The sequence below is a fragment of the Staurois parvus genome, unplaced genomic scaffold (assembly GCF_062004578.1).
Source record: "Staurois parvus isolate SC_StPar_1 unplaced genomic scaffold, SC_StPar_1.0 ptg000071l, whole genome shotgun sequence".
NCBI classification, from domain to species: Eukaryota; Metazoa; Chordata; class Amphibia; order Anura; family Ranidae; genus Staurois; species Staurois parvus.
Genome location: NW_028317867.1, coordinates 9,306,302 through 9,332,893, shown reverse-complemented (window position 1 = coordinate 9,332,893; position 26,592 = coordinate 9,306,302). Strand labels below are relative to the sequence as shown.

At 42.7% G+C, this 26,592-nt stretch overlaps 1 protein-coding gene across 3 annotated transcripts in view; it reads right to left on the bottom strand.

Annotated features, from left to right (window-relative positions):
• The window catches only part of SLC7A2 (solute carrier family 7 member 2), a 138,194-nt gene that overhangs the window by 50,938 nt on the left and 60,664 nt on the right, over positions 1-26,592 (bottom strand). For 2 of the 3 annotated variants that reach the window (XM_089669315.1, XM_089669317.1), the window contains exon 2: positions 2,738-3,133. In XM_089669315.1, the coding sequence (XP_089525441.1) occupies positions 2,738-3,113 (376 nt within the window). In that variant the 5' untranslated portion in view covers positions 3,114-3,133. Of the gene's footprint in view, positions 1-2,737; positions 3,134-21,103; positions 21,231-26,592 lie in introns of those variants that run through there. The other variant, XM_089669316.1, reaches the window with a different exon arrangement.

Sequence of the window (26,592 nt, the reverse complement as noted above, 5' to 3'; positions counted from 1 at the left end):
CCACAACGTACTCCTCCATGGCCTTATTTTCCGCAACCGAGAAAGGGTACACCCTGCCACGCGGAGGAGTGGCCCCGGGTTGCAAGGATATGGCGTAGTCGTAAGGACGATGCGGCGGTAAGGCACCAGCGCGTACCTTATCAAAAACGTCCCGGTACTCCCTATAGTCGGTGGGCAACGCAGAGTCCGAGGAGGCACACAATACCTTAACCGGCCCACGGATGCACCCGGCCCCACACTGTGGAGACCATGAGAGAATCTCGGCTGTTTGCCAATTGAAGGTTGGATTGTGCCTCTGGAGCCAGGGATACCCCAAAACCACCGAATAGTGTGGGGAAGAAATCACCTGAAAACAGACCAACTCCCTGTGAACAGCCCCAATGGCTACCTCTATCGGCAGAGACTCGTAGGTAACCTGCGGCAGTTGCAGGGGCCTGCCATCTATTGCTTCGAGAACCAATGGGGTAGCACGAGCCTGCAGGGGAATGGAGTGCTGTGCAGCAAACGAGCTGTCCAAGAACAACCCACCGGCCCCAGAATCTACCAACGCCTGGGCCGTCACCGAGCCCTCCATCCAAGAAAGGACCACGGTGATCAGTGGCTTATCCTTGCGGAACGCCGGGGACGAGGAAACTCCACCTAAGATCTGTCCCCGACATGATCTCAGGTGCGAGCGTTTCCCGGACGGACCGGACAAGACTGCCGAAAGTGCCCACCAAGGCCACAGTACAGGCAGCGACCCTCCCGACGCCGAGCGGCCCGCTCTCCCTCGGAAAGGCGAGCAAACCCCAGCTGCATGGGTTCCCCACCAGACAAGCTATCCCCAGGAGGTGTGGGAGGAGAGGGAGGAATGGGTGGGACAGAAAACGCAGGTGCCAGTCGATTGGAAGGCCTCCGCAGGCGTTCCTTGAGTGAAGGCCTCTCCCTGAGCCTGGTGTCAATCAGGATCAGGAAAGAGATGAGCCCCTCCAACACCACAGGCAGTTCCTTAGCTGCAATCTCGTCCTTCAATGTGTCAGAAAGACCATGGAAAAATGCAGCCACCAGAGCCTCATTGTTCCAACCGACCTCTGCCGCCAGGGTACGAAACTCTATGGCGTACTCGGCCACGGTCCGTGAACCCTGATGCATGGTCATGAGCAGCTTGGCCGCCGAGGCGGAACGAGCCGGTACGTCAAATACCCTACGGAAGGCATCGACAAAACCGGAAAAATCTTGAATCACCGGGTCGTTCCTCTCCCATAAGGGATTTGCCCAGGCCAAGGCCTTGTCTGAGAGTAGTGAAATTAGGAACCCCACCGTTGACCTCTCAGACGGAAAGGCGTGGGGTATTAGTTCAAAATAAATACCCACCTGGTTGAGGAACCCACGACACTGACTCGGCTCACCCCCAAAGCACTGTGGAAGAGAGGCAGAACCAGTCATACCTCTGGGCGCCGCTGATGCAGCCGCCGAGGTGGTGGACGCAATAGGCGGAGAAGCAGCGGGAGAGACCACCGGAGTGACTACCGGCCTAATAGCACCAGGAGCAAGGTGTGCAGTGCGTGCAAGCAGAGTTTGCAACGCCAGAGCGAACTGATCCAACAGGTGATCCTGTTGATCGAGTCTGGCGACTAGCGTTGGGAGCGAAGGCGTGCCTGCACCGTCAGGGTTCATGGCACTTGTGTAATGTCAGGGCAGGGGCCGAGGAACTGACAGGCAGGCCTAACAATGTAACGCACTGGCTGACGACAACCACCACCCACAGACCGAAGTCCCTCAGGGTGCTGAGTCTAAGTCCCAGGCTGCCCTTCACCAGGGTCCCTGATGGTGGGGATGGACTTGACGCAGCCAGGAACCAGGTCGCGGCCCCCGAGACACCTCAGCTGCGGTAATGGCCACCGCCAATGGCGTGTAGCTGGTGGAAGAGACAAAAGAGTAGTCAGACAGGCCGGGTCAACAACAACAGGACAAAACAGTACAGGACAGCAGACGAGAATCACAGGTCACGAGCCGGGTTCAGCAACAGAGGGTCAGATCAAAGGAGAACGCAAAGAATAGTCGAGTCACAAGCCGAATCAGATACCAGGAGAGTCCCGAGAGTTAGAACAGAGTAACAGCAACACAAAGACACAAGACACAAGTGCAAAGAGCATGTGCGGACCACAGGCTTATATGTCATCAGCCACACCCCTCTGGGGGATGGACCTCAGAGACCAGAAGGCATAAAAGGATTCCCACCATGCACAGCAGAAATCCAAGATGGACGCCAGCACATGGAGTAACATAACCTCAGGGAAAAGGTAGGACCTTGACACACAGCTAAAAGTTTGCAAAAATAGTTGGATGTATTCCTATAAAATATAAAGGGGACGATTTACTAAAACTAGAGATTGTAAAATCTGATGCAGCTCTGCATAGAAATCAATCAGCTTCCAGGTTCTTTTGTCAAAGCTTATTTGCACAAGCTGAAGTTAGAAGCTGATTGGCTACCATGCACTGCTGCTCCAGATTTTGCATTCTCCAGTTTTATAAAATTCTTACATTTCTATAATTATATAGTAGAATTTTATATCAGGTATATATCCAACTGTTATTTAGGGTCAACATGCTTTATCAACATGTTTCTGTATGCAAAGGTTTTTGAAGATTACATATTTGTTTTTGTTTGCTGTTTTTTGTGAGGTTGATCTTGATAAACATATGTGTTTTTTGCCCTAGGTAAAGACTTTTTTTTATACATATATAAAATGCTTACCAATGACATACGATAAAATGAGATTCCAGCCTGTAATAAAAGCCCAGAGTTCCCCCACTGTGACATATGTATAAAGGTATGCAGAGCCAGTCTTTGGCACACGGGCTCCAAATTCAGCATAGCAGAGACCTGCCATTACAGAAGCAAGTGCAGCAATGAGGAAGGAAATTACAATGCTGGGACCAGAGTTTGACTTGGCAACTTCTCCAGCGAGAACATAGACTCCAGCCCCAAGAGTGCTTCCAACACCCAGAGCAATCAGGTCCACGGTAGAAAGGCAACGACATAGTTTGGAATCCTCAAGACTGTCCAATGTTACAATCTTCCTGCGCAGTAAACATCGGGCTAATGACAAAGCTGGTCCACATGGAACCATGATGATATCTTCTCTCTAAACTGGAAGAAAAAAAATAGATAAGCTATTTACACTGAATGTTTTCCCCGAAGAGAAATATCACCTATGGGAGAACAAATGTTAAAATAGCATCCAGCATAGAAAGGGTCACTGACCTTTTGCCAACCATAATAAACACTTTTAAGTTTTTTTTGCTTATAAGGCTGTAGAAAGTGAAATGACTATGAAGACAGCGCAGCAAGCCATACCAGGATTCAACTTCTGTTTTGTGACTACAGTACAAAGATCTTTTATTGGCTTCTTTGGGGGTAATTCTCTGTTCTAATTTGTTGTACTTTACTTCTTTTCCCCCCACTGCAAACTACTGCTTGTACAATTACATATCAGCATTGAAGAAGACAATTACATAGGGAGTTGAATAATGCCTGTGACCAGTAGAAAAAAAATGTATGCATCCAGACAAATCTACAAACACCATCACAACAAACTGATCACAGTGATAAAAGGGCAGTTGGATGTTAGGATACAACTGCTTCCTGAAAGACCTTCTTCTCACTCTCCTATGTGGCAATTTTGACATTGACAGGAAGAAGAAAACTTCTTCAATCAAAATTTTTTAACTGAGCTGGTACATTTTTTTTCCCTGGAGCATATTCACTCAAGTTTCCATTTAAAATGATTTGTGTAAAATTACAGTAATAACATAGAGGAATGCACACTTAAGAGTGACCAGTTGGATGGATGAGAGTTGCGTAGCACAACTTAATTCCTAAGAGAGCAGCTAGCACTGGTGCCCCCCCCCTCCCCCCCCCCCAGGCTACATTAGAAAACTCAACAAGAACACTCAAGAACCAGAGCTAGAAGAAGTTTACCATTCCTTTCCAGCTACATTCATCAAAACCAGCTGTTGCATGTATCATATGGTATCATATACAGTACAAATCATATACTGCTTTTTCATGCTTCTGCACTTAAATAAATAAATAAATATGTTTGATCTGTAGGTAATGTATTTAACTGCACTGTTTAATTATGGCTAAGAAGTTAACAAATACTATGACTTTTCACGGATTTACTAGCTTGTTCATGAATTGTTACTATATTTTTTATTTAATTTTTTTTACACATATAAGCAGTTCATGAAATACCTCAAAGTACAACTATACATTAGTTTTTTTCAGAGAGAGGAAGATGATGCAATTTTTAACAGAACCATACTTCAGCTAAGGTTACATTGTTGATAGAACGTTTGCTTGTTTACGCTTGAAGATATACAATTCATTTTGTTCCTTGTTGGGCTATATATTATGCAGTTGTTTTTCCTTCAACCATGGTCCGCTAAAAAAAGAAAAACGGAAGAGAATCCATCCTCCTTTGTCTAGACCAGCGGTTCTCAACCTGGGGGTCGCGACCCCTTTGGGGGTCGAACGACACTTTCCCAGGGGTCGCCTAAGACCATCGGAAAACACATATTTCCGATGGCCTTAGGAACCGAGACACCGCTCCTTGATCCGTCTGCAGGTGTGGGTGGGATGACATGCCGTCCCTGTCATCTGGACACACCCCCGGGATCAATCCTTCCTCGTCGGTGATTGGCCGCCGGAACTGTAGCTCAAGAGAGGCACACAGGCGGCCAATCACCGGCGAGGAGGTGGAGCTTGGAAAGGAGGTGCCGAGCGGCACCGCGAAGCACGAGCGAGTGAAGAGGAGGAAAGCGGCTGGAGAAGGAAGCCATCTGACCGGTAAGTGTTTGTACCATGGGAGAGGGAGGGAGCGAGCGAGCCCAGGCTGGAGCAGGGGTCAGCAAGGTAAGTATCATTGGTGTCAGTGGGAGGAATAGTGCCCAATCATTGGTGTCACTATTACCAATGATGGGGCACTATTCCTCCCCCCACTGACACCAACGATGGGGCACTATTCCTCCCACTGACACCAACGATGGGGCACTATTCCTCCCACTGACACCAACGATGGGGCACTATTCCTCCCACTGACACCAACGATGGGGCACTATACTTCCCTCTGATACCAACGATGGGGCACTATTCCTCCCACTGACGCCAATGTTGGGGCACTATTGCTCCCCCTGATGCCAACGATGGGGCACTATTCCTCCCACTGACACCAATGATGGGGGCACTATTCCTCCCACTGATACCAATGATGGGGCACTATTCCTCCCACTGACACCAATGATGGGGCACTATTCCTCCCACTGACACCAATGATGGGGCACTATTCCTCCCACTGACACCAATAATGGGGCCGTATTCCCCCCACTGACACCAATGATGGGGCACTATTCCTCCCACTGACACCAATGATGGGGCACCTTTCCTCCCACTGACACCAGTGATGGGACACTATTCCTCCCACTGACACCAGTGATGGGGCACTATTCCTCCCACTGACACCAATGATGGGGCACTATTCCCCCCACTGACACCAATGATGGGGCACTATTCCCCCCACTGACACCAATGATGGGGCACTATTCCCCCCACTGACACCAATGATGGGGCACTATTCCCCCCACTGACACCTATGATGGGGCACTATTCCTCCCATTGACACCAACGATGGGGCACTATTCCTCCCCCCACTGACACCAACGATGGGGCACTATTCCTCCCACTGACACCAACGATGGGGCACTATTCCTCCCACTGACACCAATGATGGGGCACTATTCCTCCCACTGACACCAATGATGGGGCACTATTCCCCCCACTGACACCTATGATGGGGCACTATTCCTACCACTGGCACCAATGATGGGGCACTATTTTTACCACTGACACCAATGATGGGGGCACTATTCCTACTACTGATACCAATGATGGGGCACTATTCCTTCCATTGACATCAGTGATGGGACACTATTCCTCCCACTGACACCAATGACGTGGCACTATTCCTCCCACTGACACCAATGATGGGGCACTATTCCTCCCACTGACACCAATGATGGGGCACTATTCCCCCCACTGACACCTATGATGGGGCGCTATTCCTACCACTGACACCAATGATGGGGCACTACTCCTACCACTGACACCAATGATGGGGCACTATTCCTACCACTGATACCAATGATGGGGCACTATTCCTCCCATTGACATCAGTGATGGGGCACTATTCCTCCCACTGACACCAATGATGAGGCACTATTCCTCCCACTGACACCAATGACGTGGCACTATTCCTCCCACTGACACCAATGACGTGGCACTATTCCTCCCACTGACACCAGTGACGTGGCACTACTCCTCCCACTGCAAAATTACAGTTATGAAGTAGCAACGAAAATAATTTTATGGTTGGGGGTCACCACAACATGAGGAACTGTATTAAGGGGTCGTGGCATTAGAAAGGTTGAGAACCACTGGTCTAGACGCATCGGATAGGAGGGTAGTCAGGTGTAAACGAAGGTGGACTCTGTTGTGACCAACAGTGGATTTGTCCGCTGATCCCCTGTTAATCAGAGCAGAGTGGGTGGATGACAAGTCCATGTCCGCTCAGTTTATGCAGAGCAGACACAGACAGGGCCCACTCTGCTCTATGGTTGGCTGGGTGTAAAAGCCCTCCTCTGTTTACACTTGAATGTCTTCTGATAGGATCTGCCTCAACGGGGGGGGGAGGGATCCCGTTCCATCTTGTTATTATTAGTGGACCGGATTGAATTGAAAATAGGCAGGTGTAAATAGACTCAAGTCCGTTTACACCCGCTGGTCCATAGAGGTGAATGGACTGCCCGATCAAGCCTGCCTGAAAAATGTGTGTGAAAAGAGCCTTAATGTGCATTTTAAACATAAAGATTTATAAAAAATAACTATGTTTGTTCATATTATGATTTTATATAAAGATATCTGTATATAAGCCAGTAGACTGATCTTTGTCTGTCACTGAAAGTGACTCTGTCGCTATAATAAAAATTAAAAAACCTTTCTGTAAAAAAAGAGACAAGTATATGCATACCTGCAGCCTCTGTCCTGTATTGATATAGGGACCGGCGTCGGAAACACAGAGTAGTTATGTAGCGTTGGTGGGAAAGACTACAGAATGCATTTGGTCATACAAGCATCAGACATGAACAGACACTGGGGCAGGTAAGTATAAAGTCTCTTTGCAGAAGTTTATTTTTTTCTGCACTAACAGAGTAATTTTATATCACTTAGTCTCACCGCTTTGCTGAAAAATTCTGAAGATACGTATCTGCTAGAATGGGTGAATGTTGCTCTCAGTGGATTAACAGCACCATAGATTTGCACTGAAAAGCACAACCTATTTTTAGCAATATGGCCAACCCTATGTACAGTTGTGTCCAAAATTATTCAACCCCCACTGAAATTGAGTGTTTTGGCCAGTTTGACATTGCTTTTGATCATTCAGTCATCTTGCTTACATTTACATTAAAGAGGCACTTGTAGGTCAGACAAATATAACATAACAGTTATAATGAAATAACCACAAATGTCTTTTCTGTGCTCACAGCATTATCAGTTTTATTCAACCCCCAAGTGACATTCAATCTTAGTACTTAGTACAGCATCCTTTTACAGTTATAACAGCTTTTAAACGTGAAGCATAGCTTGACACAAGTGTCTTGCAGCGATCTACGGGTATCTTCGCCCATTCTTCATGGGCAAAGGCCTCCAGTTCAGTCACATTCTTAGGCTTGCGCACTGCAACTGCTTTCTTTAAGTCCCACCAGAGGTTCTCAATCGGATTTAAGTCTGGTGACTGCGATGGCCACTCCAAAATGTTCCAGCCTTTCCTCTGCAACCATGCTCTAGTGGACTTGGAGGTATGCTTGGGATCATTGTCCTGTTGAAAGGTCCAACGTCTCCCAAGCCTCAGGTGTGTGACGGACTGCATCACGTTTCCATCCAATATCTCCTGGTACTGAAGAGAATTCATGGTACCTTGCACACGCTGAAGCTTCCCTGTACCTGCAGAAGCAAAACAGCCCCAAAGCATGATTGACCCTCCACCATGCTTCACAGTAGGCAAGGTGTTCTTTTCATCATAGGCCTTGTTCTTCCTCCTCCAAACATAGCGTTGATCCATGGGCCCAAACAGTTCTAATTTTGTTTCATCAGTCCACAGAACACTATCCCACAACTTTTGTGGTTTGTCCACATGGCTTTTGGCATACTGCAGTCGACTCTTCTTATTCTTTGGAGACAGCAAGGGGGTACGCCTGGGAGTTCTGGCACGGAGGCCTTCATTACGCAGTGTGCGTCTTATTGTCTGGGCTGAAACTTCTGTACCCACATCTGACAAATCTTTTCTCAGTTCCTCAGCAGTCACACGGGGACTTCTCTCCACTCTACGCTTCAGGTAGCGCACAGCAGTCGAAGTCAGCATCTTCTTTCTGCCACGACCAGGTAGCGTTTCAACAGTGCCCTTTGCCTTGAATTTGCGAATGATGCTTCCTAAGGTGTCTCTTGGTATGTTTAACATCTTTGCAATCTTCTTATAGCCATTGCCCTTCCTGTGAAGAGAAATCACCTCTTCTCTTGTCTTCCTGGACCATTCTCTTGCCTTCACCATGTTTGTAACCACACCAGTAAATGTCTAGAAGGAGCTGAGTATCACAGTCATTTTAAAGCTGCCTAATTGGTGCTTATTATGCTTGATTGCTGCTCGGTGACATCCACAGGTGTTTTCAATACCTGATGGAAAGCACCTGTATGAACCTCTGTTCTTCAGAGTGGTAGTCTTTAAGGGGTTGAATAATTGTGGCAATGAAGAAACCACATAAGAACCATTTACTACTGTATTACATAAACAATTGATGTCATTTTAGTTGCATTTGGGTAGTTACAACGTCCTTGTAGGATTTGATTCTGAATACAATTCCAAATGTACACTATAGTCCCTAAACCCCTTTACAGCATTGGGGGTTGAATAATTTTGGACACAACTGTACATATTTAATCACAATTTACAGGGAAACAAGGTTTTGTAGACAATAACACACCCTGACTGTTCACATGGGTCTGTTCTCCTTTACATGTATATCTAAAAACACTGGCAAGACTATACATCTCCTTTTATGCCTAAACAATTCTGCTAAGAGTAAGAACAGTTTACACAACTGACCATTGGACGTCATTGTCAAAGCAAACACAAAGATTGTGAACACAACTGTCCATATCTCTGTTATCGGTCTGTTTGAGAAATCAGTGCTGACAACTAGGACATGGCTTGAGTGTTTACTGGCTTATGCTTTAGGGCAGATTTCAATGAGTGGATGTGACAAGTGTTTTGGAGAAATACACTGGACTGTTTTGTCAACTGTGTTGAAAAATTCAAAAGCAATATTTGAGAACTACAGTATTGTACTTAGTGAAGACATACTTCACATTCACAAGAGTCACCCAACTTGCTGTAGTGGGTATTGCTTTTATGACTTTATTGGGCCCTGCAGCTTTCTCTGGTACATTTTGCTGCATTCTCTCCAATACAGAGAATTGTCATTTACAGCAGTAAGCTATAAAAAAACAACCAAACCTAATAGAGTTTGCATGATGGAATTGTTAAATACACTCACCAGCCACTTTATTAGGTACACCTTGCTAGTACCGGGTTGGACCCCCTTTTGCCTTCAGAACTGCCTTAATTCTTCATGACATAGGTTCAACAAGAAATTGTTGGAAATATTTCTCAGAGATTTTGGTCTATATTGACATGAGTTACTGTTGCCTTTCTATCATCTCGAACCAGTCTGCCCATTCTCCTCTGACCTCTGACATCAACAAGGTATTTTCGTCCACACAACGGATGCTCACTGGATATTTTCTCTTTTTTGGACCATTCTCTGCAAACCCTAGAGATGCTTGTGTGTGAAAATCCCAGTAGATCAGCAGTTTTTTAAATACTCAGACCAGCCCATCTAGCACCAACAACCATGCCAAGTTCAAAGTCACTTAAATACCCTTTTTTCCCCATTCTGATGCTCGGTTTGAACTTTAGCAAGTCGTCTTCACCATTTCTAGGTGTCTAAATGCATTGAGTTGCTGCCATGTGATTGGCTGATTAGTAATTTGTGTTACTAAGCAATTGAACAGGTGTACCTAATAAAGTGGCCTGTGAGTGTGTCTAGATAGCTAAATACTGCACAGTACTCATCCTTTTAGGTAAAAAAACATAAATCATAAAAAACTATCAATAAATGGCTTTTTATATGCTGTTCATACTTACTCAGTCACTATGGGATTTGTATTCTGTAATAAACTGGTAGATCCTGCTGTTCTCTATCTCCCCCTTCTGTCCATGTCCCCAATGCAGTTGGGGATTTTGCAGAGCAGTGTGGGCAGCTACTTTACATGCTCAGTTTTCAGGGAGTTTCTATGTTGAGCATTTCCTCCCTACCACATCTGAGCAGCCCATGTGACTATAGAGTCACACTTGGGAGCGTATACACAGTGGTAACTGACAGCCCACTCCCTCTTTCCTCCTCCACACCCACTAACCAGCTAAACACTATGGGGCATGATATTACATCTTGACTGATAGAGGCTTCACCTCTTTGTTATTCTAAGACACAAGCTGGAGGGGCGTGACACAGACTGTCATAGGAAGAAATTCACCCACACCATGTTATTGCCTAAAAATAATAAATATTTAATTTCAAATATACAGTATATTTGAATGGTGATTTAAAACCGTTTATTGATATTTTTTTTTTACTCTGTATCCCAAAGGCTGTTTTTTATTTTTTTTGAGCATGTGACCTGGGGCAGAGGACTAGAAGTTCCTCTTGCTTATGTCTCCCTACAAACAGGCTGGGAAAGAGCTGCGTCATGTGACAGATGAATATTGATTAGGAAAGATGGTAGTTAGATATTTTTTTAATAAAATATTTACAGTGCCATCATCCATATACAGAAAGAGAAGGGATAATGTAATGAAACAATGGGTGTTTAGTATCACTAGCCTTGCAAATAAGTAATCATTTCATATTACTGTACTGACATTCATAATTCTTTTCACATGGAAGGCCAGTGTGAAACATTTAAATATATAGATCTTGAATACATCATACATTACATTCAAGCAGTAATGAGCTGTGCTGCAGAGTGTCTGCCTACAAATGACAGCAGATTCTACGCCTCACAGAAGCTCTTTTACATGGTTTGTTTGCTATTCCATTTCAGGGGGAGGACGTGGAGAAGGACAGGTGATTGGACATTTACGAAACAGCTGTGACAGCACTACCTATAAATCATGTCTGTAAATTATGTGAATCCATGGGATAGGGTCAACTATTTAATATCATATATGTTCAAAATAAAATTGTCACACTTGTAGCATGCTTTAATGTAATAAGTCAATGCTGCAGCAATACTGTTCTAAAAACAAAATCCTGCAAAAGGAAATCATTAATACTTACTTGTCCTGACATTTGTTCCTCAAAACTGCTCTGTTAGAGATTTCAATAAAATAATACCTATTGATGCTGCCTCCTCCACTGTCACCCTGTTACATGTTTTCCAAAAGGAAACTACAGCTTGTTATGCAGATAAAGATGACATAGACATGTTCCATTGCTGTCACCATCTGAAATCTTACCCTGTGAAATCATGTGCAGCAGTTGTTGGAGTGTATGAGTGTAGAGGAGAAGTGACTGCAGGAGATCAGCAGTGCTGATATGGAGCAAAGGATAACAAAAAAAAACATAAAAACAACACTTAATATGAAAAATATCAATTGCTTATCATACGGAATACTTTACAAAAGAAATGACCTTGAGGTTAATGGTGGTTTACTTTAAAAAATGGGCAAGAAATGATAGATTTTCTTTAAAGTAGTTTTGTCATATACGTATTATATTGCAACAGCCTAATCCTCTTGAATTTTTTCCATTGGCTCTTGTAGTGTTTTATTGAAATTAATATATCTGGTGTGATGGTACTCATATACAGTATGTACTGTACATATCGGTTCTATACAAGAATTATATACCTTCATGCTTTTCTGTTTGCTACGATACATCTAGATATTTATTTTTTTTACTTTTTGAGTTCGAGATACAGTATACACTATATTTCCTAATGTACTGGCACACCCCTCCAAATCATTGGATTTAAGTGTTCCAATCACCTCCATGGCCACAGGTGTATAAAATCAAGCACCTAGGCATGCAGACTGCTTCTACAAACATTATTGAAAGAACGGGCTGCTCTCATGATCTCAGTGAATGCAAGCATGGTACCGTGATAGGTTGCCAACTGTGCAATAAGTTCATCTGTGAAATTTTCTTGCTACTAAATATTCCACGGTCAACTGATAGTGGTATTATAACAAAGAGGAAGCAACTGGGAACAACAGCAACTCAGTCATGAAGTGGTAGGCCACGTAAAATGACAGAGCGGGGTCAGTGCATGCTAAACCGCATACTGCGCAAAAGCCACCAAAGAGTCAATAGCTAAAGACCTTCAAACTTCATGTGGCCTTCAGATTAGCACAACAACAGTGCATAGAGAGCTTCATGGATTGGGTTTCCATGGTTGAGCAGCTGCATCCAAGCCTCACATTACCAAGTGCAATGCAAAGCGAGTGGAGATGTGTTCTCTGGAGTGACGAATCACGCTTCTCTGTCTGGCAATCCAATGGATGTGTCTGGGTTTGGCAGTTGCCAGGAGAATGTTATTTGCCTGACTGCATTGTGCCAAGTGTAAAGTTTGGTGGAGGGGGGATTATGGTGTGGGGTTGTGTTTCAGGGATTGGGCTTGGCCCTTAGTTCCAGTGAAGGGAACTCTTAAGGCGTTAGACATTTTGGACAATTTCATGCTCCCAACTTTGTGGGAACAGTTTGGGGATGGCCCCTTTGTATTCCAACATGACTGCACACCAGTGCACAAAGCAAGGTCCATAAAGACATGAATGAGTGAGTTTGGGGTGGAGGAACGTGAGTGGCCTGCACCCCAACCCAAAAGAACTCCTTTGGGATGAATTAGAGCAGAGGCTGCAAGCTAGACCTTCTCGTCCAACATCAGTGCCTGACCTCACAATTGCGCTTCGGGAAAAATGGTCAAACATTCCCATAGACACACTCCTAAACCTTGTGGACAGCCTTTCCAGAAGAGTTGAAGCTGTTATAGCTGCAATGGGTGGGCCAAAGTTCATGTACTTGTAAAGGCAGGCATCCCAATACTTTTGGCAATATAGTGTATATAATTTCCTCCCTCTATTTTATACCAGACTTGTGCTTATGGTGATATGTCAAATTACCCTTTGATTATACTCTTATTGAACACAGTGTCATATTGCTCATTAATCTGATTTTACTAGTTTATTATTTTACAGTCCTGTCTGTTATGGGACAAAGCATATGTAGTCACGTTTCTAAGTGCTTTCTGACTCCAGTTATGCATATTGACCGCCCCTACTCCCCTCTTGCCATGGCCCATCTGACAACAGCTTTGAAGGTGATGGCTGATCCATAGCTACAGTTTACTTCAGCTGTGAAAGCTTTCTGCAGACAAGTAGTGGCAGGAGGAATGAAGCAGGTGGGGGGCATATCAGCCTCTGCATTTTTCTTGCCCTTGCTTGTCTTGGGAAAGTGTTCACAGCTGAAACAACCTGAAGCTCTAAATCAACCATCTCCTGCAAAGCTGTTGTCAGATGAGCCGCAGCAGGAGGGAGAGGCAAGGTCAGAACTGATAACTAGAAATAACTTGAAACATTGCATGTACTTTGTCCCACAGGGAACAAGCTGAACTGTTGTTAGAAATCACAGGGCCCCGTACAGCATACTTAACAGCGACCCCCCACTGAAAATATCAAAACATATTTTTGCTAGAGTGAAACGGCTGCGATGCTATGGCAGAAATGATATTCCCATCGAAAAAGACCCATTCAAGTGAATAGCGCTGCTCTGCGGTATGCTAATATGGAGCTAAAGCAGTCAAGAGTAACACAAATGCTGACTGCTCTTCAGACAGCAAAGCACATTTGAATGACTCCTTAATTTATTTTAAAGGAAAAGGGTTGGGAAATATGACATGTTTAGTGCTCAGGACAGCAAGATAAAAGAGACAGCACTAAGTTGCAATATTTGCAAATTGTAATAATGTTTTCTTAGTTTGTATTCCTTTGACCTTCTCTAGATATTTGTGGCTAAATTCAGTTAGAGAATTATAAAAGTAAGAAAGTTCAGGGGATGCCATCAGGAGTCAACAGGCTTTACATATATGAGAAAATATAAAATCATTGATGCTTTCTTGATTTGTACATTTAAAATGTAGTTTTGTTAGTTGGATTCAATACTGCAATCTAGAAGTAGTCTTTACTAAAATCATCACATGATATAAGCTTGCATGAAATGCATAACCATTCAGGTGCCTATGGCAATTTGATGTTCAGTGCTCTCTTGTCTGAATGGAATGCTTGAGCATGGGAACCATGAATAGAGGTACTTCTGGAACTGAGATTGAATTCCTTAGAGCTGTAATGTATAGTTGGAGGGCCTTAGGGCTCATGTACACTGCAGCTGATAAACTCACCTTTAGGAGCTGTTCAGTGTTGTTTTCAGCAGCCCCTGAACTCACCCTAATGTTTTCCTATGTGTCCATGTACACATCATCATTTACAGTCGTTCACAGGCAGTTGAGTTTACAGTCATTTTTTTGAATGCAGAAAACTTGCATTCAGAAGTAGATTTAATCAGCGTTTCAAACGCCAAACGCTTGTAAATGAGGCTAAACACGGTTAACCACGTTTATAAGCGTTTGTGTTCGAAATTTTTTTATAGCTCTTCCATTTCCAGATACTGTCCAGAGCCTTTTTTCATCATGAAAAATGCATGCAAAGTGTTTTCCCGGTACTCAAATGGACCTGGTACACCATACTTTGAGGTTTTGTATGAAAGAAAATATGTTAGACACTGCTGCAATAATTTGTGCACAGAAATGAGAAAAAAAAGACAGCTGATCTCAACAAATACTGCTCTCTCTGCTTCTGCTCTTTCTATTTCTCTCAAAATGTCGGAAATAGTTAATTTTTTACTGTTTTTCAGTGCATTCTGGGCATTTTGGAAGGTCTCCTGAGGTTATCTTTAAAAAACACTTCTAAACGCAAACACTCATAAACACGGTATGCAAACGCGGCTAAGCAAATGTTTTTTAACCTACGTTTTCCAGCAGTCAGTTTCCATCGTTCAGAAGTGTCCCGTGTACATGGGGCCTTAGTAAACACCCAAGTGTTTCCAGGTCACCACTAGGCAGAGGGCATTGTACAACTGCGGTTGGTGTGATCTGCAATTTTAAAATGTTCACTAACCACAAATGTCCAATATGTATGAATGTTGCTTATAAAAATTCACTGCAGTGCATCCACGCATCAAATAAAAATATATCTATGAGCTCCCAACCATTCCATAAAACGTATTATCTAGCAAATATTTATTACCAAATGTGCTCTATTGCATTGCTTTTGCCATATTATTCAAAAGGTGAGCAATATGATCTAATATCCATTTTGGCCTGTCTGCCTTTGTTCCGTTTGTTTTTATTATACACGGCCTCACAATAAAATAAATAAGTTATGCTTCCTTTTGGATAACTTTGAAATAGCTTAATCCAAATATACGCACGACTCCATGACATTATTGGAGCAGAGACAAAAGGTATGGCTGTTGTAGGATGTGTACACAACAGGGAGCCTTGAAGGTAGCAGGAAGCAAACTACTTCAAATGAATTATCCTCTACTACTAAGAACAAAATAGATTGTTATGCTGAACCTTGTACAGGGTTTTCCTAAGTACTATTTACAGAATATGATCGAGCCATTTTGCTGCTAAGGTTTTATTCACAGCCCTTTCCAAGCAAAACATACGCATGATGCCTCCTGGAAAGCTAACTGCCATTCTGAGAAGCTGTTTAAAAAAACAGCCAAGGAAAACGCAATGGAATGCATGTAAACACACCAAGATACACAAGTCCTGAACTGAGATGAAGGAAAAAAGAGGGGGAAAAATGCACCAGAATGCATCAAAAACACATCAAAAACACACCGGAACGCATCAAAGACGCACATGCAGAAATACATCCGGAGCTCAGAATAATGTTGTGAACCAGCCCTTAATCCACAGCAATCAATCATACTTCATTTTACTGCAGTCAGATTAGGTTAGATATGATTTCTTATTGCTGTGAGTTACTACACTTTGTATGTTTACTTGGCAGCTACAACGTTTTCAGTACAAGTGACAAACAATGTTTTACTTTCCAAATCAAGGAAATGACTCCACTTTACTCCTCATTAGAATGATATATTTTACACTTATCCATGAGTGCTAAGCATGTCTTATATACACACTTACAACCACTCATCAGACCAAACAGAGACTAGCTTTCATCTGTCCACCACAAATCTGATTTATTTGCAAACACTAGAGGAATGTCCCTACTTTGGTGGGCCAGGACACTCCATTACATCGGACTAAACCCCGTCAACTTTACAATATGTACAATACAGCAGAGTGCTCTTTCCCATAGTTTCCTAAAAGGGTGGCTGTTAATATCAGTCAACATGTGGGTGACACAAGGACAAATATACAACAGTTATTCTGCCAATATGTAATCTATAGCTGCTCCTGGACATCATCCAAACTTAGGCTGATCTCAGCACAACATTTTATTTTTATCCACTGCATTTAGAGAATACAAAAACCATGACTTCTGCACAATGTAGAAGATGGATTCCCTGAGAATTATGATTACTTTTTATCTAAAATGTCAAAAATGTAATATATTCCAGCTTATCAGCCATTAGATGTGGTAGCTGTATTACTTTACTTTTTATTGTTTTTTGTTTATTATTACACAATGATGCTACCGGTAACACAATTCTTGCTCTAGGGCAGTGGTCACCAAGCAGTGGCCCTGGGGCTAGATGTGGCCCTTTGCTTGCCTTTATCCGGCCCTTGAAGCATTATTCCTGCCACTGACACCAACAATGGAGCTTGATTCCTGCCACTGACGCCAACGATGGGGCACTATTTCTTCCACTGACGCCAACGATGGGGCATAGTTCCTTCCACTGACAACCAAACTGGGGCACTATTCATCCCACTGACACCAACTATTTCTCCCCCAATACCAAAGATCGGGCATTGTATACTCCCACTGGGCACAATCTGGTCCCCCTAAAGTCTGAACATGAAACTGGCCTTTTCTTTAGAATGTTTGGAAACCCATGCTCTAGTGTGACAACAATCTCTGTGTATCTGTGAACCAGCATTGTCACCCTAGGCTGTCTACTACTGGTTTGGATTACAGAACACCTCCCTCTCTCCTATTTTCCATAACACGAAGGGTAGGGGGATTCTGAAGTCAACAGATGTGAACTTGCCAGGGCTGATTCACTACAGAATTAATTTTTTTTTAAATTATTACAGGTACATATATAGCGCCATCAATTTCCACAGCGCTTTACATATATATTGTACATTCACATCAGTCCCTAACCCTCAAGGGGTGTACAATCTAAGGTCCCTAACTAACATTCTTACATCCACACTAGGGACAATTTAGACTGGAGCCAATTCACCTACCAGCATGTCTTTGGAGTATGGGAGGAAGCCGGAGTACCCGGAGGAAACCCACGCAGGCACAGGGAGAACATGCAAACTCCAGGCAGGTGGTGCCGTGGTTGGGATTCAAACCAACAATCCTAGTACTAACTACTAACTAAGTACTAAGTTCTAACGATTTAGCCACTGTGCGAACCCAGAATGCATAGAAAGTTACAAACTCACTGGATTTCTGGCAGGTGGAAAATATATTTTTTCACTCATGAAAAGAAAGCAATTTCAATTCTGTATATGTATGAATGTAAATCTAACAGACCAACAGGGAGCAAATAAAAGTCTATTATCTATACATTTTAAAGCTGAACTCAGGGAAGGAACCCCCCCCCCCCTTAACACCGCAAAGGTTAAATTCTCTTTAGCCTAGGGGTGCATGGATAAGCTGAATTACTTACCTCTGGTTGGTTTCCTGGCATCATCACACACAGTGTAGGGCTTATTAATCCTCCATCATACATGAGGAGGCAAGCTTGCAACCACGATCCAAAGCAACTTAGAGAGGATGCTGAAGAGGTGTGGGGGGAGAGTTTAGCAGTCACATAGATTGGAAGATTCTACCAGAGCCAGGCATAATCCTTACTGCAAGGGTAAATTTTGTCTTATTCCCAGAGTTCAACTTGGGACTCAGTAAGCAAAGTAAAAAGTGAGAAGTAATTTTGTTGTACTGCTCTTTGTTTTTGGATGCTCTGTCCAAAAGACAAATACAACCTACAACAGAAAACATCTGTCTACCTCAAAGTTCTACTTTTATTGGTCTCATTCAACATAATGGACATGCATCACAAAATTCTACTCTAGCTACTAGAGGAATTTGCTCTTAGCTGATGTAAAAAAGATTTGCAACATTATTTATATGCATTTTATGTCATTTGTTTTAAGGTGCTATTCACACCTTAGCATTTTGTAGTTCAAAGCTTGGAAACACTCAGCAGCCAAAATCCCATGGTTTTCCATTGTACTTGTTCACCCCTGAGTGTAGTGTGCCTTAAAGCTTGTAGCACAAAAATTGCATGAGCTTCTTTTCAGTTATAAGCTTCACGCATTTTTTACTCCAATTGACTTAAATGGGAATGCCTTTAAGAAACGCAGGAAAACAATTACTCTAGTAACTAGCTTTTGAAAAATAAAACAAGCACTCAGGCAAAAAGCCTGCAAAAACTCTCAAATATTACTTTACAAATGATCAAATAAAAGCCTGTAAAAATGACCAAAGATACTCATCTCAAGTATGAATGAAGCTTGCCTACTGTAGTTCTCTTTAGGTTATTTCTTGGTTCATTTACATAGCTAAATAAAACAGTTATGCTCAGACAACTTCAGAAGGTCCACGTAGTGGTAGTAGTAATAAAATTGAATAGTCAATTCAAACATGAGAGGAGCTTGCCAACAGTACAGTGATCATAGACTTCTGTAATATTGGTACAGGTGAATATATAACAAATAGTTACATGGTAAATAGCAACCCCTTTGTGACTGTATTTAGACAAGATCACAAACTTAACTGGTACATTGCTCTCCATTTTGCTTCTATGATTGTCTCACTACAGGAGAATATCCAATTTCAAGTTCTAAACAATGCATATGGAAGCGGTACTGAGAGTCATTGGAATGTTAAAGACACCGGCTTCACCCTGTCACATGGAATCCAGAGAACTGGAAGCTGCCATTCAAGTTAAAAATTTACCTAGATTATCATGAAAGGAAAATGTACAAAAACGCCATTTAAACAAACTAAACTTGACCCTCACCTTCCCTTTGTAGGATGACCAGCACTTATCTGTAAAATGAGTCAACTCTCTAATTTCATAAATTAACTCTTCCCTGAAAACACACATATACTATTGCTTTAAAAAAACACCAAATACAATATATACACATCTAGAAAATTATTTTATTTGCCCTCATTACAATATGGATTATGCAAGTGCCTCCTTAATATTGGATATATAAATGTACTACTGCTTTTTTAAAGTTATTTCAAAGTTTGCTTTAAAACTAAAGTGGTTTTCTTTTTGTTAATTTGTAATCCAAATAGTAAGAATTGTGATTTGACAAATAATGTTAAATGTTACACATTGGAATACATATATCATTACTATATCTCATGGTCGTACAACGATAACCGCTTTTTATGCATGCAGCCATCCTAAGCTGTCTTATATGGATGCTCATAGTAGATGGATTTCGGTCTAATACTTTGAATGATTCAACTTCTCAATCTAGCCAACAGCATTTAGAGTCATATTAAAAATATCAAATTCTCTAACACCTTTTAATATAGAAATATGTCCCATTCAAGTAATTTCATAAATCACACTTTGTCAACAGCACGTTAATGGCCATCTATGAGCAGATTGGGTTTAAAATGACCCTCTGGGTCGTCATTTTCTTCCTTGTTCTTGTCAGAATTATTAAAGTCAACATCTTGTGATAAAGTGTTCACCAGTTATAAAAACATTTGATAAATTCCTATCACTCTAGTTTTGTGAATTGCCCAGACCATGTGTACCTTTCCTTTTGCTAGTCAGAAATTGATCTCAGTGATTGCCATATTTACGGTGTTGGCCAGTAATAATGCACACAACTCATTTACAAGTCAAAAGTTTACAACCCATCTACAAAGTCAGACCAAAAAAGAAAATTACTTTTATAACTAAGCATAGAGCAGTGTTGTAAAACAATATCAATAAACACATTGATTTCATTTCTCTTATTTGTCTATTTCAATGAAGAAAAAAAACCTGGTTGGTTGGTCAGATGGTTTGATTACAACCCTCTGCACATCATTATAGCTCTGTGCATCTGTAAAAATTTGCATGTAATTATTTTGGATGTCATTTTTTAATTCATCTAAAAGTATTGATTTTGTGCTGTTTTACCATCTGTTTCATTGTAGTTACAATTCAGGATGGTTTGTCGCCGTAGCAGGTTGAACATTACATTTTAGCAAAAGTCAAAGAAGCATCGTCTGCCTGATGTTTCTAAAGTCTAGATCTTTAACAGTGATGAGGGCAGCAAAATTATATTAAGCTGTTACAGTTATTTGTGCTGATTTTTACTTACAACCTTCACTTTTAGATTATTTCCAGGATAGCTAAATTACACTGCTGAACAAACATTTTCTTTAAGAAACTAAAAAAATCAATTAATAATTGTAGTCAAATATGTAAAGTCTAAATTTATGCTATTTTATTCTCTGGTCATGACATCCCAGTCTCAAGAAGCGTAAATGTAACCTTTTATAATACTCTGTATTTATTAATTTAATGAAAACATAAACAAATTATAAAAATATTCAAACATTTTGCGTTATAATTACTGGAATGTTTAAATGTTAGACATTAGAGCAATTATTTTTTGACGACTAGGCAAACAGAATTTCAAAACTACATAAGTGTAATCACTCACCAAAACCCCTTTGGAAGTTCTTTTCCTGTTCAGAATTCAGATGTTACAAGGAGAGGAACAGATCAGATATCCTATCCTAGAGTTGTATCCAGCCTAGTGAGGTCCTGTGTTCTAACTGTGTGCTGTATAAACCATGTGGAGTAGGATGTGTCTTTTTCAATCAACGTGACAAGTTAAAAAGTCAACCTAGCACTGTCCAATGGGAGCTTCCCAAGGTATGATTTACTTACCAATGCGGCACTGCACTGTAAGTTATTCCAAATATTCTACCCAAGTGACTTCATGTTTATGATTTGGTCATTATAAGTATTCTACATGAATATTACATGTACTGTTTGCCTTCATATACTCTGTGCAGCTAATATTGTTTATTCATGAAACATTCCAAAGCACAGTTTAATATACAAAAACAAAAGAAGGAAAGGTCCAAAAGGAATGAAAAAATTCAGTTTGTAACCATACTGACACAAATTTAGCTGAAACACTATGTTGGCAAAATCAGCCTGTTTTATACAAGAAAACAAAAAATCTTACAGTTTATGATAGGTTCCTGACTCTATTTGGTCCCATGTCTATAACATACTGGAGCTGAACAGGTCTAAACCAGCAAATGAACAGCTCTGTTCCCCTGACACAAAGAGAGATTCCCTGCTGTGCTCTAAACTGCACAATTATCTTGAAATCCATTGTTTCCCTGTCTCTTCAGATTCCACCAATGGTGCATGTTCTCCAGGTAACCTCAAATATGCACACAGGTTCTCAACAATGTCAGACAGGGGTTCTGGCCAGCTCAGTGGATTGCTTTAAAAAAGGCCTGGATTCTTTTCTAGACACACAAAATATAATTGGATACTAACATTTACAGGTAAAGTTGATCCAGGGAATATCTGATCCTGGGATCGGGAAGGATGTTTTTTCCCCTGCAGGAGCAAATTGGATCATGCTTTGCTGTTTTTTTTGCCTTCCCCTGGATCAGCTGTGGGTATAGGATTATAATTTTTTTTTTCTTCTTTCTCATTGAACTGGATGGACTTCTGTCCTTTTTCAGCTGGACTAACTATGTAACTATGTAAGACAATGAACAATATATAAAAGCGGAGTTCCAGCTGTTTTAGTGGGTACCTGTCAATAACAGGTATCCGCTCCCCCCCCCCCCAAAAGGTGCCAAATATGGCAGTGCAGGGGGGAGGAGGCAAAGAAGTGGAGCTTCCACTTTTAAGAGGAGCTCCGCTTTAACTTCTTTTTCACTACTAAAGTAACAATGGCATCACTCAACCTACTTTCTCCAATTCTGTCACTGGTCAGTGAAAGCAGAAGCAGCACAGTGATGAGCTTATATCTTGGTCACTTTGCTTTCTCTTCTTATCAGCATGCTTCTTGACAGCATATGAGCCAATTTTCTCATTGTGCTGATTCTTCAAAAGGTTGACACCAAGTCCAATTCAGGTACTTACACTGGTTGCATTTAAAAATAAATGTAATTATGTAATAACTATTATGGAGCTGCATTAGGTTATATGAGCCCTTTAGAGAAGGGCTCTTCAACAGGTGTGCCGCATCACCCTGGGGTGCTGCAATGAGTCCTCAGGGGTGCTGCGGCCACATCCCGATCTGAGTGCTACTTGGTGTTAAATCCTGTGCACTGCGACTCTGCCAGGAGAGAGATAGCACAGCCCACACGGCTCTCTCCTCCACCCTGCAGCGGTATACTATTGCCAGCAAAACAGAAAGCTGTGTGGGCCGCCCACCGCGTGGGCTGTGCTCTCTCCTGGAAGAGTCGCAGTGCACGGGAAATAACACAGAGTAGTGTGGAATTTGATTACTGCCCCAGCTCCTCCCTACACTGCTCCTGTACAAGCAGCAGAAATTGTGGGTGGGGGCAGGCAATGGATCTTAGAGAAATCCATGTTAACTCCAGAAGGGAGAAGAGTTGGGGAGGGGGGAGTGGGGAGAGAGCACAGCCCACCCATAGGATAGGAGGAGGGGATTCAGTGTGGGGGGGGGGAATTTGAGGGGATTGTGCTGGGAGAGGGGATTTGGGAGGTTGGAGCGGGGCTTGCACTAGGTGTGGGGATATTGGAATCGTGGGGTTTGTGCTGGGAGGGAGGATGAGGGGGTTGTGCTAGGAGAAGGTTTTGGGGGGTTTGTGCTAGGAGGGGGAATTTGGTGAAGGAATTGAGGGGGTTGTGTTAGGCAGGGAGATTTGGGGGGGGGGGGGTTGTGCTAAAAGGAGGAATTTGGGGTGTGTGTTAGGAAGGGGGATTTGTGCTAGAAGAGGGAATTTGGAGGGAGAAGAGTTACAAACTAGGATCACTGAACATTAAAAATGTGACGTGCGTAAACATAAAAAAAGCACATGCAGTTTGGGAACCATGGGATCTTTCCATTTCCGATTTGCCTACTCAACTGTCTGAAAATGTTGGCTAATTCCTTGTTCTGTATTGACATTGTATGTGCCTATATGCCTCTCATCGATGAGCCTATTTCTCTGTTCTTTTATTGCTTTGTGATTGTTATTTCACAATTCTTTGCAACTCTGTTTGTTGTAAACATTTTGAAAATCAATAAAAAGTAAATTATAAAAGAAAAAAAAAGCACATGCTCAGATGCACCCCTGGTGTGAATGAGCCCTCAGACTGGTGTGCCCTGGGATTGTGCACAGTTCTAAAGGGTGCCTTGACTGAAAAAAGGTTGAAAAACACTGCTCTAGAGATCAGCTAGTTGCAGCCAGATTGCACAAATACACTACACATATACTGTGAACACTTATACTGTCCTATGCTAAGCTGCAGGTTGGCTCAGAGCAAGATAAGAGTCTCGTTCTCATGAGAGCTATTTAGTGTTCAGTGATCACATGACCACAGACGCTCTGAGCAGAGAGTGGTGACTGTCAGTCACCACTGTGTGTTCTGCCCCCCCCAGCACTCCAGTGAGCATTGGGGGGGCAGAACACACAGCAGTAACTGACAGCGGCTGTGGAGGGGGAGGGAGCAGCTGGCTCACACTCTCAGCACTTCATTGAAAGGCTGAACCAGGTGCCGCTCCAGACTCTGGGGTGGATCTCGACTTTGAAGTCAGGATCTTTCCCCAGCCTGGACCGGCTGAGTGACGTCAGCCGACAGCGGAATTCAGTCCACTGTCAGCTGAAAACAGGTCACAGGAGTGCAGAAAGAACAGCCTAAAAAGCTTTGGCTGTACTTCTCCTTTAATTAAAAAAATGTGATTACAGCATTTCACTTACTACATTGTGCAGCATTAATACTGCACATTTTTCTCATTTTGGAAAGGGTAGGAATGGCTGAATGCCTGACAATTTTTTTTTTTTTAATCTGCGTCCCATTCAAAATTGTTTTCTTCACATCCTGTCCTGTAAAAACAACAAGAAGTGAGAAGAAATGTCTCAGGTAAATCCTCTCTTTGGCATCTGTCACAGGAACAATTGTTCCCACTGGAAGATTTCTACATTATTCCAGTTCTGGTGGTAAATCAAATCTTTGTATTTTCTCTCACATCAGTCAACAGGATAAATATAGAGGATTTATCCAAGACATAAAACATATTACCTTAAAGTGGTTCTAAAGGGAGAATGTTTTTTGTAAAAAACAAATATGTTATACTTTCCTGCTCTGTGCAACGGCTTTGCACAGAGCAGCCCCAGTCTTCCTCCTCTGGGGTCCCCCGCTGGCAATCTTGGCCACTCCCCCACCAAGTTGCCTCATATGGGGGCACTCGTATTCAGTCCCAAGCCAGGCTGTTTGCATTTTGGCTCCATCCCCCATCTCAGATTCTCACTGGCAGCAGCAGGAGCCAATAGCTCCCGCTGCTCTCAGCCAAGCCCAGGAGAGAGGAGAAGAACTGCTCCAGATGTGCACAGTGCTGGACCAAGATCGGGCTCATGTTAGATTGGGGGGGGGGGGTAGAGAGGCAGCTACTATTTAAAGGGTTTTTTTTTACCTTAAAGTGGATCTATAGGCTTGATGTTTTTATCTCCATGTAATCTATGTACGAAGGTTAAAAACCTTCGGTGTGCAGCGCCCCCCAGCCCCTCCCAATCCTTGCCTGAGCCCCATCCATCCAGTGACGTTCTCGGCAGCTTCTGCTGTCTGAGAACTCTTCCTCCTCATTAGCTCCCACTGCTGTCAATTACAGCCAGTGAGACAATGAGGAGAAAGCGGGGAGGGGAGGGAGCCAAGCCGCTGCTCATGTGTCTTATGGACGCATAGAGCAGCGGCTTGAGGACAAGCATGTAGTGGTGCCCCCAGAGGGCAAACTGCTTTCCTGGGGGCACTGCTTGAGGGGGAGGAGCCAGCAGCATCGGTGGGGACCCAAAAAGAAGAGGATTGGGTCTGCTCTGTGCAAAACCACTGCACAGAGCATGTAAGAACAGTCAAAAAAACAAAAAAAACCCAAAGCTTTAGTGTTACTTTAATGCAGAGAATGCATGAAGGTAAAATAAACCTTTTATCTTTACAACCACTTTAATTGACTATGCTTGGTGATATCAATGGGTCCTCATTTTAAATCCTGCTTTTCAATTAGGTAAGTGTTCTAGTTTTCTAAACACTTGTACACTTGTGTTTGCAATAGTACTGGCATAAACATGAGTACAGTGGCGTACAGCCATTCATGTTACTGACAGGCTGTATTCCGCACCTGGGCTGCCTATGTGGTGGAAATACTGCTGCAGTTACACTGAGAAGGCTCAAGCAGCCTGTGTGCAAGAGTCCTAAAACTGTTGGTAATTTGCTCATTTCAGAATGACCTAACCCCTGGAAGCTGTATTTTCATCTAACAATGATACCCACTACATTGTGTATGCTGGAAAGGCCACCATGCCCTGGGGAATAGTGGCACCAAATTTCTTCTATACCATCAATGGAGAATAAATTGGGTTCCGTGAATAATTAACAGGCTACATAAACTCCATCAGGGTTCATCTATTTACATTATGTTTAACTCAATGACATCAAACACAGCTAACAAATTTTAAGTGTTACGAAACCCAGGATCCTGCATTCACTATATCTGGTTCCCACAGTGCACAGAACATGGAAATGCAATTGTCTAAATAATTAACTGCTAAATGCCTTTTCTCATCAGCTGTTTATAGTGACATCTGTCAGTGTCCAGCTGAGCACTGATTAAAGCTTGTATGAGGAGCTTTCGTTCAGCGCTGGCTGTCCTATGAGGCTGCATGACCCCTGACCTTCTACCTGGACAGTGCTGATTTGCCCTGGGCTGATCACATGCAACCCTCCCTAAAAAAAACTCTCTAGCAATACACACTCAACTGAGCATGTGCAGATTGACTCCTAGAACTCTGTACTATCAGCAGATGGATTAGGGATAGTAGAAGGGGAGGATCAGAGAAGACAGGATCAAACAATGAGAAGGATTAAGCCCTTAGGTTCCACAGTGAGTATAACAAGTATGCGTTACTGCATATACAGACTGACTTTACTGTTGTGGCTTTAGTAATACTTTAAGAA